Genomic DNA, 16,927 nt, shown 5'->3' with positions numbered 1-16,927 from the left:
GCCCTCTGCTATTCTAGGCTGCCAATCCACACTTGACCTTCCAGCTTTTCACTTTGTTTCTCAAGTACACTGCCTGAGCAAACAGAGCTCCTAAATTTTATTTCTTTAGAATATCTTTTTACCGTTAAATAGTTCTACTGTTTTTAAAGAGTTATTAGCGGAATATTGTGTAACATTATCCAGTTCTTCTAATGGCTATTCATGCTCTTGTGGTACTTAATCAGATAGCTAAACTATCACTATGACTAGTTCCATCATTTTCATTGACTAATCACGCACTAGCAGTACTATGTGAGAGGTTATGTGGTCACAACATTAAGTAAAAAAAAAAAAAAACCCAAAACCCCAAAAAACCCCCCAAAAACCCAAATACAATTTTACAGAGAAATGAAATCTGGAGTGAAAGCCTAGATTTTGACTGCCATGTCTAGTATTTCAGAACTGCTTCTCAGTGATCGATGAATACATGTAGACTGATATCAAAGTGATGCAAGCACAACTGAAGAATGTATATAAAATGCAGTGGTGTAACACCAGTTGAAGCATGAGATCTATTATGTGAAAAGCAGCTTAAATGTTTGACAAAACATTTTTTGTTTATGGAAGTTTCATGTGGCACATAATCTGCTTAAGGATTGCAAATACACGCTGTTTCTCTTATTGTCTCTTACAGCTGCTCAAAGATCATTTGTATAGCATTTAAGCTAATGTGGTCAAAGTAATGTCTCACTAAAAAATAATTTATATTCTGCATCAAAGTCCATGCTGTTGACTCTCTTAAGAGTAAGAAAAGCTACAGTTTGAGCAAAGAAAATAATGTACATGAGATGACTTTAAGGGCAGACTGTCTTTAGAACCCCAGTGATGGCGATGTGCTGTACACGGTAACAAGCCTTTAATACTCTGCACTGTTGTATTTTCTGTTTTACATTTGCAATTCTATGGAAGCTGATATGGCAGCTCATGGAGGAAGACTTCTCAGTCTGATATTTTTGAGACTGATTCAGTTTGATTTGATCTGCAGCCATGGGAAACTTCTGTGGAAATAGTGTTTAAATAAATGGCTATCTTCTCTTTGAGCTTTATATTAGTATACCCAAGAAAGTGTTTAGTACTGTACTGTTGCCTTTTGTATGAACTGTTAAAATTTAGGTTCTGGTCACTTGTGGTCAGAAATCTAGACCAGATGTTGGTTTTTTTATTCTACTGACAAACGCTTTTATTGCTTGTTTTATGTTCTTGTATAATATAGCTGTTGTTTCATGTTGAACGTGAGCATGAAGGTAGAACAGGTAGGAATCATTTGCTTTATTTACTTGTTCTTTGGAGGATGAGTGGTAATAAATATTAGGTAAATTTTAGGTGTATTCTGGTTGTTTGATAGCATGCTTCAGCACTGCCATGTAACCACAATTTCAGCTGAATGTTTCTTTACTAGTATTCTGTAAATGTCACATTAGGAAGATATATAATTTCAGCTGGCTCCAGGAGTGCCAAGTGAATGTACTGGATACCTATTATTAATGTTTTTGATGAAAACTCATGGAAAAGTTTTAAAACTCCTTGATTTCTGTTTCTGCTCTCAAAAATAAGAGCTTGTAATTTATGAAATGAAGGGAAAAACGTTCATAGAAAAAAAAACCCAAACCGTCTTTTTTCCTTAAAACAAAGTACCATTTTTCATTATTCAGAAAAGCTGAAATGAATTTTAGTATCATCTTGCATGCACTCATATCACTTTATGAACAAAGTTGACCCACAAAATACTAGTGCTAAGGGTAATTCATGAGCATATGGAAAAGGGAAGAAGAGGTGGGGAGAGAAAAATTCATCATATAAATGAAAAAAAGCAAAGCAAAACCACTTTCCTATTAAAGGCAGTGTATTCTGCAAGCTTTATGAAAGTGAGTATTAGATTTTTGTACACCGTCATTTCATTCAGTACTACTACTGCTTTAGCATAAGCATTTTAATGAAAGGTGTCCTGTGCGACCAGGATTTTGATATTGCTTCAGGTTTGCAGACTAATATTTTTTAAAATTTAGAAATACACTTTTTGTAATACAAAAACCTTATAACTATATTTACTTTCTTGATAGCTGTTCTACTGCAGAAAGTAAAACTAGTAGTATCTTGAAATAAAAGGTGTCTTTTTGATATTTGAAGACACTGAAAAAGGGAATATTTTGTGCAGGCAAAATATTTTCATTCCTTTGCAACATTTCTAGTCTGCAAAATATTTCTAATGGCCAGGGGAATAAAAGGGTTAACAAATCATTTCTTCAAATGCTTCATTTTCTTTCCAAATAGGATTGCTAGACTGTTATTAAAATAGTTCGGCTTTTGATAGGTGTGCAGTTTTAAACATTGTTTGACAAGTGCTGGTCTGTTTTATTTCCCTAGCTTCTCTGTAAGGGTGCAGTTCTAACTCTTCAAGTGCTTAGTTTGGATACACATGAAGAATGGGCAGATTTATGAATTTCACAGCTGTTGCAAGCTAAACTGTAGTCTGGTTTGATAAGCAGAAACAGGTGGGATGTTGAGTAGACAAAAATAAACCCTTGAGCATGTTAACCAGGCTCTATAAACCTCACCGACACCTTTCTAAACATATGTAATTTGATAACTAAAAAATAGTTAAAAGTTCTTACAGATGTACTTTAAAGGCGTATTTGGCCTCTGCATTGCTATCAAAATACAGCGAATGGTCAAAAGAGTACTTTCATTGCAGCAGACTTGTAGTTTGCAAGATGCTTTTCTTGCAAGACGTTTTGTAGTTTGTTCCAAAGAAATTTTGTAAACTGCAAACTTGCCCTGGAAGGTATGCGTGTGACTTCCATTAACATTTATGGGCATGGCATGCCTACTGAAGGGTGAACAGACCCCAAATATTTATGGCTTAATGTTAAAATTTTTTTACACTGAAATGTGGTATAATAGGCACAAGAGGGAGCCATATAGTTTACAGACATTCATTCACAGTGAGATTATATTCCTAAAGAAAATGCAACCAAGTTTGAACCTTTTTTAAAAGAATATGCAGTGGTCTTTGTTTGACTTTCAGTTGCATCTGTGTGCATGTTTGTAGTCTGCTACAGAGAAGTTTTTGTAAATCAAAATAAGACATCAAGACAAGGAGTGCTCTTAGAGAAGGTGGAAGTGCCCGAACTCATTTACATTTTGGACACTATGGGTCTGAAGCAGTGTTGTATCTTTTCCACAGGTGTAGTAAAGACTGTTATTACCTGCCTTACTAAAAGACAATTTTATGATAATTTTAGTTAACTTTTAAAATCTTTGAAGTGGTAAGTCTGAAACTAGCAGAGCCCATCAGCTAGCCATAGCTTTTGCCATGGTAGCCAGCTGTATGCATTCAGTGGCACTCTTTGTGTAACTAGTATCTGTATGTAGATCTGATGTTATCTCGTGCACTGGAAAAAGGATCAGTTTTGCAGAACTGTCCAGGATGGCAGTTTGGCATTGATTTAGACAGTGTTTTCAGCCTGTAGTCTGTGGACCACTGGGGGACTGCAGATTTTTCTGAAGGGCACCAGCAAGCTAGCTGTCTGTTTTAAAAAAAAAAACAAACAAACAAAAAAAACCCAAAACACCCCAAAAAACCAAACCCAAAAAAACCCCCCAGTATGGGTGACATTGTAATGGGTGTCTGCTATAGGCTGCCTGATCAGGAGGAAGGAAGGAGTGGATGAGGCCTTCTACAGACAGCTAGAAAGAGCCTCACGTTTGCAGGCCCTGGTCCTCGTGGGGGACTTCAACCACCCCAATATCTGTTAAAGGGACTACACAGCAGGGTATAAGAAATCCAGGGGGTTTGTGGAGAGCATCGATGACAACTTCCTGACCCAAGCAGTAGAGGAGCCAATGAGGAGAGGTGCTACTCGCATTCATGGACCTCATACTTACAAATAAGGAAGGGTTTGTTGGGGATGTGAACGTCGAAGACAGCCTTGGCTGCAGTTACCATGAGATGGTAGAGTTCAGGATCCTGAGAGGAGGGAGCAGAGCAAAAAGCAAGGTCACAATGCTGGACTTCAGGAGAGCAGTATTGACCCTTTCACAGACCTGCTTGGAAGAGTGGACCTCTTCTGGAGGGAAGAGGGACCCAAGAAAGAAAACATGGTTAATATTGAAGGATCACCTCCTCCAAGTTCAAGAGCAGTCCATCCCAATGAGCAGGAAGTCAGGCAAAAATACCAGGAGGCCTGCATGGGTGAACAAGGAGCTCCTGGCAAAACTCAAACACAAAAAGGAAGCATACAGAGGGTAGAAGCAGGGACAGGTAACCTGGGAATAATACAGAGACATTGCCCAATCATCCAGGGATGAGGTTAGGAAAGCTAAAGCCCAGCAGGAATTGAACCTGGCAAGGAATGTCAAAGGCAACCAAAAGGGCTTCTATAAGTACATAGGTGACAAAAGGAAGACTAGGGAAAATGTGGGCCTGCTACTGAACAGGGCAGGGGACCTAGTGACACAGAACATGGAAAAAGCTGAGGTACTGAGTGCCTTCTTTGCCTCAGTCTTTACTAGCAAGGCTGGCCTTCAGGAATCCTAGGTCCCAGAAACCAGGAGGAAAGGCTAGAGCAAAGAGGATGTAGCCTTGGTGGAAGAGGATCAGGTCAGGGAATACTTAAGCAAACCGGACATATGCAAGTCCATGGGCCCTGGTGGGATGCACCCACAAGTGCTGAGGGGACCTGGCTGATGTTATTGTGAGGTGACTCACATGCCTGAGGGACGGGGTGCCATCCAGAGGGACCTGGACAAGCTCAAGAAGTGGGCCCATGTGAACCTCGTGAGGTTCAACAAGGCCAAGTGCAAGGTCCTGCACCTGGGTCGGGGCAACCCCTGGTGTCAATACAGGCTGAGGGATGAAGGGATTGAGAGCAGCCTTGTGGAGAAGGACTTGGGGGTACTGGTGGATGAAAAGCTGGACATGAGCCGGTAATGTGTGCTCGCAGCCCAGAAGGCCAACCATATCCTGGGCTGCATCAAAAGAAGCATGGCCAGCAGGTCGAGGGAGGTGATTCTGCCCCTCTACTCCGTTCTCATACCTGGAGTACTGCGTCCAGCTCTGGAGTCCTCAGTACAGGAAAGACATGGACCTGTTGGAGTGGGTCCAGAGGAGGGCTACAAAAATGATCAGAGGGATGGAACACCTCTCTGATGAGGAAAGGCTGAAAGAGTTGGGGTTGTTCAGCCTGGAGAAGAGAAGGCTCCAGGGAGACCTTATAGCAGCCTTCCAGTACTTAAAGGGGGCTTGTAAGAAAGATGGGGACAAACTTTTTAGCAGGGCCTGTTGCAACAGGACAAGGGGTAATGGTTTTAAACTAAAAGAGGGTAGATTTAGACTAGATACAAGGAAGACTTTTTTTTACAATGAGGGTGGTGAAACACTGGAACAGGTTGCTCAGAGAAGAGGTAGTAGATGCCCCATCCCTGGCAACATTTAAGGTCAGGTTGGACGGGGCTCTGAGCAGCCTGATCTAGTTGAAGATGTCCCTACTTATTGTAGGGGGGTTGGACTAGATGATCTTTAAGGTCCCTTCCAACCCAAACTAGTCTATGATTCTATGAGCCTCAGTGATCTTTGAGTGATGACGACTGGGAGAGGTGCCTGAGGACTGGAGGAAAGCAAATGCCACTCCTATCCTCAGGAAGGGCAGGAAGCAGGACCCAGGGAACTACAAGCCTGTCAGCCTCACTTTGATCCCTGGGAAGGTGCCATCCAGTGGGACCTTGACAGGCTGGAGAAATGGGCTGACAGTTTATGCAGTGCAACAAGCAGTGCAAAGTCCTGCATCTGGGGTGGAACAGTCTCATGAATACGTTGGGGGCAAAGCTGAACATGAGCCAGCAATGTGCCCTTGCAGCAAAAAGGGCTAATGGCATCCTGGGCTGCATTAGGAGTGCTGCCAGCAGGTCGAGGGAGGTGATACTTCCCCTCTACTCAGCACTGGTGAGGCCACACCCAGAGTACTGCGTCCAGTGCTGGGCTCCCCAGTACAAGAGAGATTGGTAAGTAAGAATTTTAGAATTAAACTGAATGGAGAAAGCAAAGTCACCTGTTTAACATTTTAGCAAGTAAATTTAGTTTTCTTTGACTCAGTTTTATGTTTCTTGGCTAAGTTAATGAGCAAATACTTGCAAATGCTTTCTTTGCCTTCTGTCAAGCTACTGTTACTCAAGAAGGCAGAAGCTGCTGCATGAATCACACTTTTTTTTTAATAGAATCTATTTGGTAGAAATCATTAATACTTTTAGATAGTATCTGTAGTCTGGTTTCTGTCCAGTGTTCCACAGGAACACTCTCATACCAGTTTTCTGACTAGTGTGTATTGACATCTGGACAGTGCTTGTGAAAGCGTTATTGTAGTCCCATTGTGAATACAATCCTTGCAGTAATCTATCCAAAGATGTTTTGATCTGTTTGTGTGTCCTGTTGGACAGAGAACTTAATTTCCTGGAGGCTGTAATCCCTTTTGATCAGATACTAAACTTGATTTATTATTCATATAAAATTTGACTAATTGATTTAGTGTGAATGAAATTCTAAAATCCAGTTATTAGCTGTTGGGCACTGGAATATCATTTTAGTTAGGAGGTTTTAACACATTAAGTTCTAGATCTCAAAATAATATTATAGCATCTTTAAAATCTGGTATCACATTTGACTCCTCAATATTGGGTATGTTAGGTGAGATTTCACATCTCTAGCTTAATTTTGACACCAATTTTTGAAGTTGTGATGATACTTTCAATATGACTTATGCCGCTTTTACGTTATTTTTCTGTACTGTTTCTAATCTATCCTATTCCAATAAGCATATGATTTTCCAGGTCAGCATGAAGTAGAACGTCTGGTGTCTCTCTGTACTTGGCTTTAAGATACCACCATTTAACTTTCATGTGCTAAATAATGTTTGAGTGGAATGCAGACAAGTGTACTGCCTTTTAAAACACTCTAAACTATTCAAATGTTTGGAAGTTGTTTATTATTTCTAAGTTGATGTAATAGAGAATATTTTAATGCTTCTAAAGAGCTCAACCAATATGCAGTCAAAAGCAAACGTATTTGGAAGCAGAATACAGTTTTGATCGTGTACCAGGTAGGTCCTTAGGGTTCTCTGTTTTCCCCCCTACTTGATTTATACTCATTGGCATGTCAATCAAATAGCTTTTTTCAGAAGTGATGTCAGTGACACTGTAAAAAATGGGTGGAAGAAAGACGGCACAGTTGTAAACCCTGTAAAATCTTTCCCTTTTGTTTACTTGTCTACTATACATGTCACCTTAAGGAGAGATTTAAAATTCCATTGAGTGGGCAGTTACAAAGGTAAAATAGTGTTGCTATTTAATTTGCTTTGTCTGGATTTCAATGCCTGAGTAGTTCTGCTTGATCAATAATAAATCAATAGGCAGTTAATAATGGAATATATCTATGCCTTTCTGTGTTTTTCCTCTCTGAAGGCCAAAATATTGTATTAATCTGTTTTGCTGGCAGCAAACTGAAGATTGACTGTATGCTTGTACTGTACCACTTAGTGTATCTACTGTAAGGTGGTTTAGACTGTGCAAACATGTGCCAAATTCCTGATTTTTGTGTCACTTCTGGTATATCCCACCCCCAGTTATGATGACAGTAACAGCAGATCCTGGAGCTTCGTTGGGCCATTCCTGTGGCTGCCCCTCTCTATCGCAGAAGCAGCTACAGGCTTCACTGGGTTATGTCTGTCCGTCTCGGACAAATGAAGAGCTCAAGTTCTTGCATGGGTAGGAGGTCTGCTACCGCCTTCCCCCGTTCCTTCCTTGCCTTCCACAGGAACATGGTGACAGCTCTGGGCTTTGAGCCAGCCGGACACAGGAGGAGGTGTTTGGCTGTTCGGGCAGCGTTTGCTCCTCAAACAGCTGTTCCCTATCTCCTCCAAGGAAAAGGTGGCAGGCCATATGGAGGCATCCTGTGGTCCAGATTCAGCCGATGGGCGCCAGTTGGACCGTGCTGGCCTAGATTGAAATACAGGCACGTCCTACTTGGTGCCTGCTATTTCTTACAGTCAAAATGTTTTAAAGTTGGAGGACAGACAGGATAAAACATGTCTTTCATTTTGGATATAGATGTTGTCTTTCTTTGGACATTCATTGTTAAGATCTCCTAATCAGTAGGTTTTAATTTATTTTATGTTCTGAATGGTTTGGATTCTGTTATACTAGCCTAAACGCCCTCTTTCCTCTAGAGAAGCAGAGATGTACTTCAAAGCGTATATGCCAGTGCTAAACGAAATTTGTTTCTGCACAGTTTAAACCACATTTGGGAGGAATAATACGTTCTCTTGTTAGTATTATGAGCTTTTAAGGCATTTTTTTGGAAGATGGGGTTCTCAACCACTCTCCTGGTTGAGAATGCAGATAAGCATCTGTTTTTACAGCCAATAGAGTGGAGAGGGTTTTCTGTTTGCTTTTCTGTTAGTTGCTTTTATTTTTATTTTTTAACTGAGTTGTACTTTCTGGGGCAGTTGAGTTTATCCCCAGAGATGTTGTCTGTGTCTTTTGTGGAAGTGAGTGCCTCAGCAGACATCAGGAGATCATGATGCACTTACAAGTATACTTTCTCATATAAAGTTTGTACTTACTGTGCAGATTTAATATTTTTCCTGATATAACAGCAGTTACAAATGTTCCATAAATTTAAAATATGATAACAAGCTGATGTTTCTTAGAATGGAATACTCAAAGGATGTATTCTTTAAGCACTGCAAAATTATACGGGGGACTTATCTTTGTTAAAATTAGTAATTTAACTAAATTACAAAGTGGATTATCCTCTTCAGTCAGACCCAATGCTAATACTCCACACAGTAGGAGATTGATATGTTGCTAAGTAAACCAAAGTTTATTTTCTGTACTATGGTTTGAATGTGAGTTGAAGAGGAAGTGAGAAGTTTTTAGTTTTGGATATGTGCACTATAGTCCCAGTACATCTTGTTCCAGGACTTACCATGCCCTGCGTGCCATGCCGGTTGTGCAGCGCGGTACCTTGGTTATAAGATGATTGTGATCCAAGCTTCCACCTAAGTGGCTCCTGCTATGATTTATCTGTAAACTTGAGTAGTTGATTCATGGGTAACAAAACTTTGGCCATACTGCATAATATTAATGCTTGTTAGGAAACTCTTTGGATGTGGAGTGGTTGTGAATAGGAAATTTTGTCCCTGTCCTTTTAAAGCAGTTCACTTCAGGCTTTCCTTCACAGCATTTTATTTGTGGCTTGTGATTCACTGAATTAATAGTAGAGTTGTGTGATGAGTTTGTACATGAACATAGTGCATATGTGTTGCACTAAACAAAATGAACAAGGTAAACCTTGTACCTCAGGAGGAGCCTAAAGAGTAAATGATATGTCATGGTATGCAGGCATAGACCTTTGCGAGGAAACTATTTACTGTACCTATCTTACTGTACCTGTGTGAATGAAGTACAGCAGACTGAACCTATCAATCTAAGGCTCAACATGAACCCTAAACTCATATTTTGTGAGGAGATTTACCACAGGAGATAATGGACCTAGTGTGTCTTTCTGTTACATGAACGGGGCTGAGAGGGACTGGGGAGGCTGTCTCACTGCAAAACATGTCCAGTCTCAGGCCAGCTTGCTCTCGCACTTCATCCTTTCAGCCCTTAGTGGGGCTGCATTCAGCTCTAAGTGATTTTGTGAAAGGACACGAAAAGGTATAGAAAACTTGGTCACTAATTTAAGTGTCATATCTGAGTGCCGCCTTTTCTGGGAAAGATTAGTATTTTAGAGTTCTGTATGTTAAGAAGTATTCTGTAAATGGAGTGATCAAGAAGTGGATGTTAAAAAGTCCATTACTGTCTTGCCTCTATTTAATAAAGGAGATGCCACAGGATTGTAGGGAGGGTACTCATTTGCAGTCAGTTCAAAATTATTTCTTTGTACTCCATCAGCCAAATGGTAATGTCCACTTTGCATGTGAAGTGGGTTGTCAGTCCTTTAGACCCTAGAGTTAGTAGCTGATGTCATGGTTTGAGTTGTCTGTTATGCCACTGCTGTCTCATTAACTAAGAACAATTTTTGCAGGTAGAAGGTACAGAAAAAGGGACTGTGCAGTTAAATTCCATTGCACCAGAAGGAGTCATTCCATTCTGCTTCCGCTGCATGAATCCCCTAATAGTCTGGAACAGTGCTTTCTTGTGTATATTGGCAGAAAGTAAATAAAAAATGCTGACATAAAGAATAAGCAAGAATGTTATTTAGATTTAATAAGTTTCAATCCTGTGTTACCTTTTTAATTTTAAGATTCGTTCTATTAGGTTTTGCAAAGTAGGATGATCTTTCTTGCATTAGAAGTCATATAACAGCACAGATTTGTGGATGTAATTCCTAGTGCTTCATGAATTGGGCTGTTTGAGAATTCCAGAGCATGCCTCTGTAGTTATAAACTGCTATTACAAAGTAAAATAATCTTTGGCTTTTCCGCCTGTCCTGTACAGTGAACTGGCTTTCCCTCATTAGGTTAGGCAGCATATGTCCAATGAAAAAAGCGAATTCTTGTTTCCCTGTAGATCGCTAGGATCCTCCATTCTGAATTCTTTATTTTACTTAGCTTTAGGGCAGTTAAAGCCTCAGCAGCTCCACAGAGAGCAGTTTCTCTTCCAGGCTGCTGCTTCAAAGGATTTCCAGAGGTGGGAAAGGGACAGTAACCAGCAAATGCTGACAGATCTTCCAGCTTCTGGCCCTGAAAGTGTGTGTGTGGCGTGTGTTTGTGTTTTTGTACACCTACACATTGGCCTGAAACCATCAAGTAGCATCCAACAAGGCTCGTAACAAAATCTCCCCGTGTTAATGAGTACATTGGAAAGAGGGGAGAATCTGCAAAGAAGAGGAGGGAGAAATTTTTTGGTCAAAAGGAATGAACCCTTGGGCTTTATGTTCAAAGGAATGAGAGTTAACAAGGTGGAAGCTTCAACTGGTTTTGGCTTTAACTGTTTCAAGCACCCTTAGTGTTTTGGGGGCTGGGAGGGGGGTGAAGTGATGGCCTCAGTATAATCTCAACACTTGGTATGATGCTTTCCTGAGATAGAAATTGAGCTGTCTCTACTTCAATGGTACACAAGAGGTTTTTTGAGAATATTGAAATCTGATTTAGTAATATTGATGCAGTGATTGCCCACAACTTTGCCTTGGACTTGTGAGTACTTGAAATATTCTTCACAGAAATCCAGCCATCTCTGTCTACAAACTCAGGAAACCAACAAAAACAAGGATTTTGGTTTTTTTAGTTATTTATTACAGTGGAGTAGTAGATGACTCCGATGGTCAGCTTATCTCAGCTGAGAGGTGGTGTCTTTTCAAAAAAACCCACTAACTTTGATCACATCCTGTGATTCAGTTAATTTTTTCTTATTCAGAGTATACAAGGGCTAATGGTACAAAGGAATATACTGGCCAATATGACTTCACACCAAAATACATCAATTCTTTTCAAGACATCTAGTAGCATAGATGTGAACACAAATTTAACACTGTGTAAACTTGTACTCTAACTTTTACTCAGACATTTTATTGCATGTTACAGTAATAGGACTTGTACTTTGCATCACTTGGTAAAAAAAGCAAATATTAAGCTAATTTTAATGGAAATTCCTTGTCAAGATTAGGAGCTCTGATAAATGAGCTTTGGCATTTTGTGATTGAATGGGGTAAGGGGTTACTGCCTCTATAGTCTGGCCACTCTTTTACAGGAGGTTAATGCCCTTGTACGCTGGATAGCAGAAGTGAAGGTTATGATGGCTTCTCAGCTGGAAAGGCACCCACCCTTTCTCCGTTGAAGCCTTTATGCTGTCCAAATAAAAACAAGCCTTCTCAAAAGTGGAGGAGTCCTCTAGCACCTAGTTTGAGACCTGAGAATCACTATCTTGTGATATCCATCCAAAAATATGATGGGAGAAATTATTAGTGTAAAGGGCCCCTGTGGGGCATCAGGATTTGTGCTTTCTTGTGAGACATTAAACGTGAGACATGAACCTCTGGATATTACTGCTTCCCAGAAAGAGTAAAATGTCTGAAAGTGTCTTTTTCTTTTTTTTTTTTTTTCCCTTCCCCCCCCCGCTCTTTTCTCTGGTTGCCATACTGAGTAACTGGCTTCTAGTCTGATAGTGTTTTAGGTGACTAGAATAACAGTCTGTCTCTTTCCACAGTGGCTGCAGACAATCTGGCAGCAATCACTGTTACTTTTTAATATTTCTGGTTATTTTGAGATATCCTCCAAATGTCTCAAAGAAGGCTTGGAACACTGAAGGGGAAGAAGCATTTTTTTTTTTAGGAATAGCAGCATCAGGAGGAAAATGAAATTCAGCATGCCACTATTTGTTTTTGCAGTGGTCATCACCCTGATTGCCAGTTCTGACAATATTTTCACAGAAAGGGTAACGAAATAGATGGTATTTGTTCTTTATAATAACTCTTTCAGTAGAATGTCAGGACCTGCATCTAAATGAATATATTCACATTTTCATGTTCCCATTTTTTATTTAAAGCTTCCCCTCTCAACTTTCTGAAACTACTTCATACAGACTTGGTAAGTTAAAATTAGGGTTCACGTAGTGGATAATGTCACATTTCAGAGCTAATCTGTAGACCTAGCTGCGTGAACCTATAAAAGCTAGATCTGATTTTTTTACGTATTAAGTGTTTGTTTAGTTTAAATATGTCTGTATCTTTTTTGATCGGTCTGAGCAATTTGCATGCTATGCAGCAGTCATCTTCTATACTTTATTAAATATCTGTCAATTATAAATATCAAGGTTTTACATTAATGTCAAGATAGTACATCAAAAATTCATGGAATATGTGACTTTTTTCAAGGGTATTTAATACTTAATGCATTTGTGTCATTTTTCTTTCTAGATATATTGACAGGTTTTATTAAGTGTTTGTTAGGGAGATTTCATTTTTACCAAGGGACTATAAAGAGAAGCTGCATACTAAATCATTTTTTTTAATCAGAATATTGTTCTTTTTGTGTGTCTTCAGATTCTTGTAATCTATAGGGTTTTTAAGTTACGTAGTAAAATAGTCCAAGTCAGAAATCTAACATGATCAAATATGCTGACGCATCTTAACTTTAAAATAGCTACTAGAATATTGTACCATGGAATGTTATAAATATGGTAATTATGTACACTGGGATTTTATTCTGCCGTGTGTCTTTTAAGACCGTATATTTCGTCCTTTATTGTAACTTACTAGTGGTTTTGTGTGAATTATGTCTGGATGGCCTCCATATAGGGGCAGTCCCTATGTTTCACCGATTTACAAATGGGGAGGGTTACAGAGCGTTTGGTGGCATCCAGAATCTTTGCCCATGGGTTGCGTGTTCAAGTTGACTCGTTACAGAGGGACCACTTATGACAAATGAACAATTAACCTCACTGCAACCTGCTGATTTAATACAGATTTTCGTCATGGAGAGGACAATGGCAATATGTATATATCTTGCTTCCTATAAGTATTTGCTCCAGGTTAGGGTTGAGCCATGTTCCTGGCACTCCCTGTATAAAGTGTGAGTAGAAACTGTGCACAGGTAATGTGTTCAGTCTGTAAAAATCACTTTTACACTGTTAAGCCCTTTGTAGTCTCTGTAATTTACTTCTAGTGCATTATGACCATAGTAATTATTGCCGTTTGAAAAATAATTTGTTCCGTTGAAAGCTGCTGTTTGGGAAGAGGGAGGAGGGCAGAAAAGGGCAGAGAGGAAGGACGGGGGTTATCTGTTTGCATACCTGGGGTCTTTCTCCTTCGACAAACTTGTCAGACCCTCAGTTTGAACTGAGGCCGCCTTCATTTACAGTGAAGGTCAGTTATCCGAAACTAGGGTTTCAGAACGTGGGAATAATATCGAAGGGCCGCTACGGAGGAGTTTCATTGTAGCTTTGGGCTTCTTGCCCCTCCAAGCCGGGGGCAGAAGGGCAGAGCGGCTCGAGGAGGTGTCGGTGGCTGGGACCGCCCCGCCGGTGCCGGGGTTGGGCGGCGGCGGCAGGCGGCGGCGGCGGCACCGGCAGGTGGCAGTGCCGGCCCGCGCGGGCTGCGCGGGGCCGCGGCGCCGGCACCGGGTCTTCGCACAGGGGCGGTGCTGGGAGTGCAGTGGGAGACGCGGTTTTGGAAGCGGTGAGGCTAAGCAAGCCTTGTTTTCACGCAGGTTAAGCGCGTGGTCTGCAAAGAAGTGGAACGGTGAAGATACGGATTTTTAAGGGATCCGAACTTCTCTGTTCATGTAAAATACCGCCTTTAAAACTTCAGGTGCAGAATGAGATTCCGACTTTTCGCAACCAATTGTAGTGTAACATGAAAATGTTATAATATTTTTAAAGTGAAACTGATAGGCTTATATGTCTCACTGTTGGTGTTGACTTTCCTTGCTTAGTTTATCAAGCTACTGTAAAAGAGATTAATAATACTAGCAATAAAAGCTGAAATTAAATTTTCATAAAGGAATAATATAGGGTGGTGTTTGTTTTTAAGAATTGTTATTTCCAGTTGAAGGCTAAGTTTCTACGTTCATTTCTGGAATCGAGTCTGGACTGTTCTACTGCAGCAAAGATGCCTCCTGAAATTTATTGGTTTGGGTTTCAGTTCTAGTTTTGTACTGCATGTTTTTGTGAGAAGAAACAACTCTGTAAAACGTGTTGCTACAATTAAACTTGAGGGAGTTTGTTATGCAATGACCATATCATCGATGTGAAAGAAAATCATATGGAAATGTAGAGTGCTTTAAAAAGAAAAAAGTGAGGAAAGGGGCAGGAGTCGCTGGAATTGTTAACTTCCATCATCTTTCAGAGAAAGCCCATCCAAAGGGTTAACTGGAGGGTGCGAGGGAGAACAGACACCTGGGACCTAACACCCAATTGGCAGTCTTTTGTAATATATAATTTGCCTAAAATTGCGCACTGAGCACAAGCTTTTGTTTTCTAATTGATTTACGGTTTGAGCCACTTTTACCTCATCCCCTACTGTCCTGCACACAGTGCCAGCAAGTACATTACAGTGAGAAATGATAAATTACCATGCACTTGTGATGCTAATGCATCAAGAGTAAAAAACTGCATACTACACGCAGCTTCATGCATTAAGAGTGTCGCAAAGATAGAGCTATGCAAAAAATCATTTGTATCTTCTGAAATAACCGTTTGATCATTTACTTCAATTCGTCTCTGAAACCTAATTGAACCTGAAGATTAAAATTCATGCTATTATGGCTTTCCGTTTGTGAATTGGAACAAAATTTTAAAGAAAGTGTGTGAGCGTAGGCTTAAAGCTACCTGTATTTTTGAAACTTTTAATAAGTTAATTGATCAGAAAAGTAATAGGTATTACAGCTTCTTAAAGCCTTTTTAAAATCTAAATATTTTGCTTGTTAATGACAACTACAGTATGCATTCTCAAATGGCACTGCTCCACTTCTAGATAGGAGCATGTGTAGATAGATTAATGTAGATACTGCCTAATCAGTGTTTGTCACCAAAACGAAATATTTTAATCTGTTTTGTTTCAGAGGTGTAATGCAACTTCTACTGAATAGCACCTTTACAGGTATCAAGGAAGAACTGAAAATCTTGTATAGTTTTTCTTGCATTTGTGAAATACCTTACTGACATCCCAGAGAAGAGGAAAATGTGAAAGCTGGTGAAACCTAATGTATGCTTATTGTCTGATTTCTTTCCTCCACCCTGCATCAAGGGCTAGATTTTGTTCTACCTTCACATACTCAGTCCACCTTAAATTTTTTATTTTTGTACGATGTCTGTGGGTTCCAGTCTTGAAATATGAAGAAACAGATTTATGGCGGCTGCTGGGCACAACAAATTAAGTTGACAGTGATGTATGAGAGCATAATAGCATGATGATCCCTCTGTAGCGCGGCTGGACGCCTCCTGCTTCATTTGGCTCTTGTTAGGATCTGTTAGGCAGCTAAATAATGAAATTCTGCTGACTGATTTCTGATTTCTCTTTTCTTTCTCTTTTCACCTTTTTCTGAAACTTGCATTTCCCAGACCCATCCTAATGCCAGCAAACTGCCCTTAAAGGATTCTTTCACTTATGACGACTACAGGTTGGTCTGTCTTTTTTAATTCTTTCTTTTTTTTTTTTTTTTAATATAGTGAACTGTGGGGCCCTGGAAATGCTTCATTGGTGGGAAAGCCCTATTGTTACGGAAATGTTAAATGTAGGATTTGCTACTAATACACTTTCTTAATGAAGAAGAAAGTAAAATAAATATGCAAATTTTAATTGTTACAAAGGAATGAGCAGTTAATTTAGCCAACTGGCACACATAGTCTGAGATTAGTAAGGTAATTCGTTGTTTCATAAGAAAATAATTCAGTTGATGTTGCAGGAGGTTTGGGTTTTGGGATTTTTTTTAAATTTCTTTTTTTATAAAAGGCTTTACCAGCACATAGTAATAAAAACTAATATTTACAGTAGCTGTTGAACAGGAGAGCTGGAGAACTTAAGTAGTACGCATGAAGCATGAGTGTCACTTGAAGGTGCTATGGGGGTGACAAAATTAAGATTAAAAAATAAGAATAATTAAGATAACGAGAGCTTTAATTCTGTTAAGTGATTAAAGTAGCATGAATAAAAGGCATTCATGAGGTCATACAGGGATTTTTTTTTTTAGCCTAGTTGTACTTCTGGGTAAGTCTACGAAAGTGGCATTTCCAAAGCATGCCTCCTTCACTTATAGGGTCACTGAGGAACACGCCAACTTACATGTGAAGTGGTCTAAAATTTTGCAGATAAATTACAACAATTAAAAGGAAACATATTGCTATTATGTTTCAAACAGTGTTTGTCTATCAAAATTATCCACAATTTTAACTTGCTTTT

The 16,927-nt window shown here is 39.7% G+C and overlaps 1 protein-coding gene across 2 annotated transcripts in view; it reads left to right on the top strand.

Moving 5' to 3' along the window:
* Positions 1-16,927, top strand: part of SETD3 (SET domain containing 3, actin histidine methyltransferase) — a 63,402-nt gene that overhangs the window by 33,394 nt on the left and 13,081 nt on the right. For both annotated transcript variants that reach the window (XM_050897319.1, XM_050897318.1), the window contains exon 7: positions 16,090-16,148. In XM_050897319.1, coding sequence (XP_050753276.1) covers positions 16,090-16,148 — 59 coding nt within the window. The remainder of the gene's footprint in view (positions 1-16,089; positions 16,149-16,927) is intronic.

This window comes from Gymnogyps californianus, chromosome 5, assembly GCF_018139145.2.
Source record: "Gymnogyps californianus isolate 813 chromosome 5, ASM1813914v2, whole genome shotgun sequence".
NCBI classification, from domain to species: domain Eukaryota; kingdom Metazoa; phylum Chordata; class Aves; order Accipitriformes; family Cathartidae; genus Gymnogyps; species Gymnogyps californianus.
The sequence above is the reverse complement of the archived record's forward strand: the minus strand, read 5'-3'. Positions and strand labels throughout refer to the sequence as shown.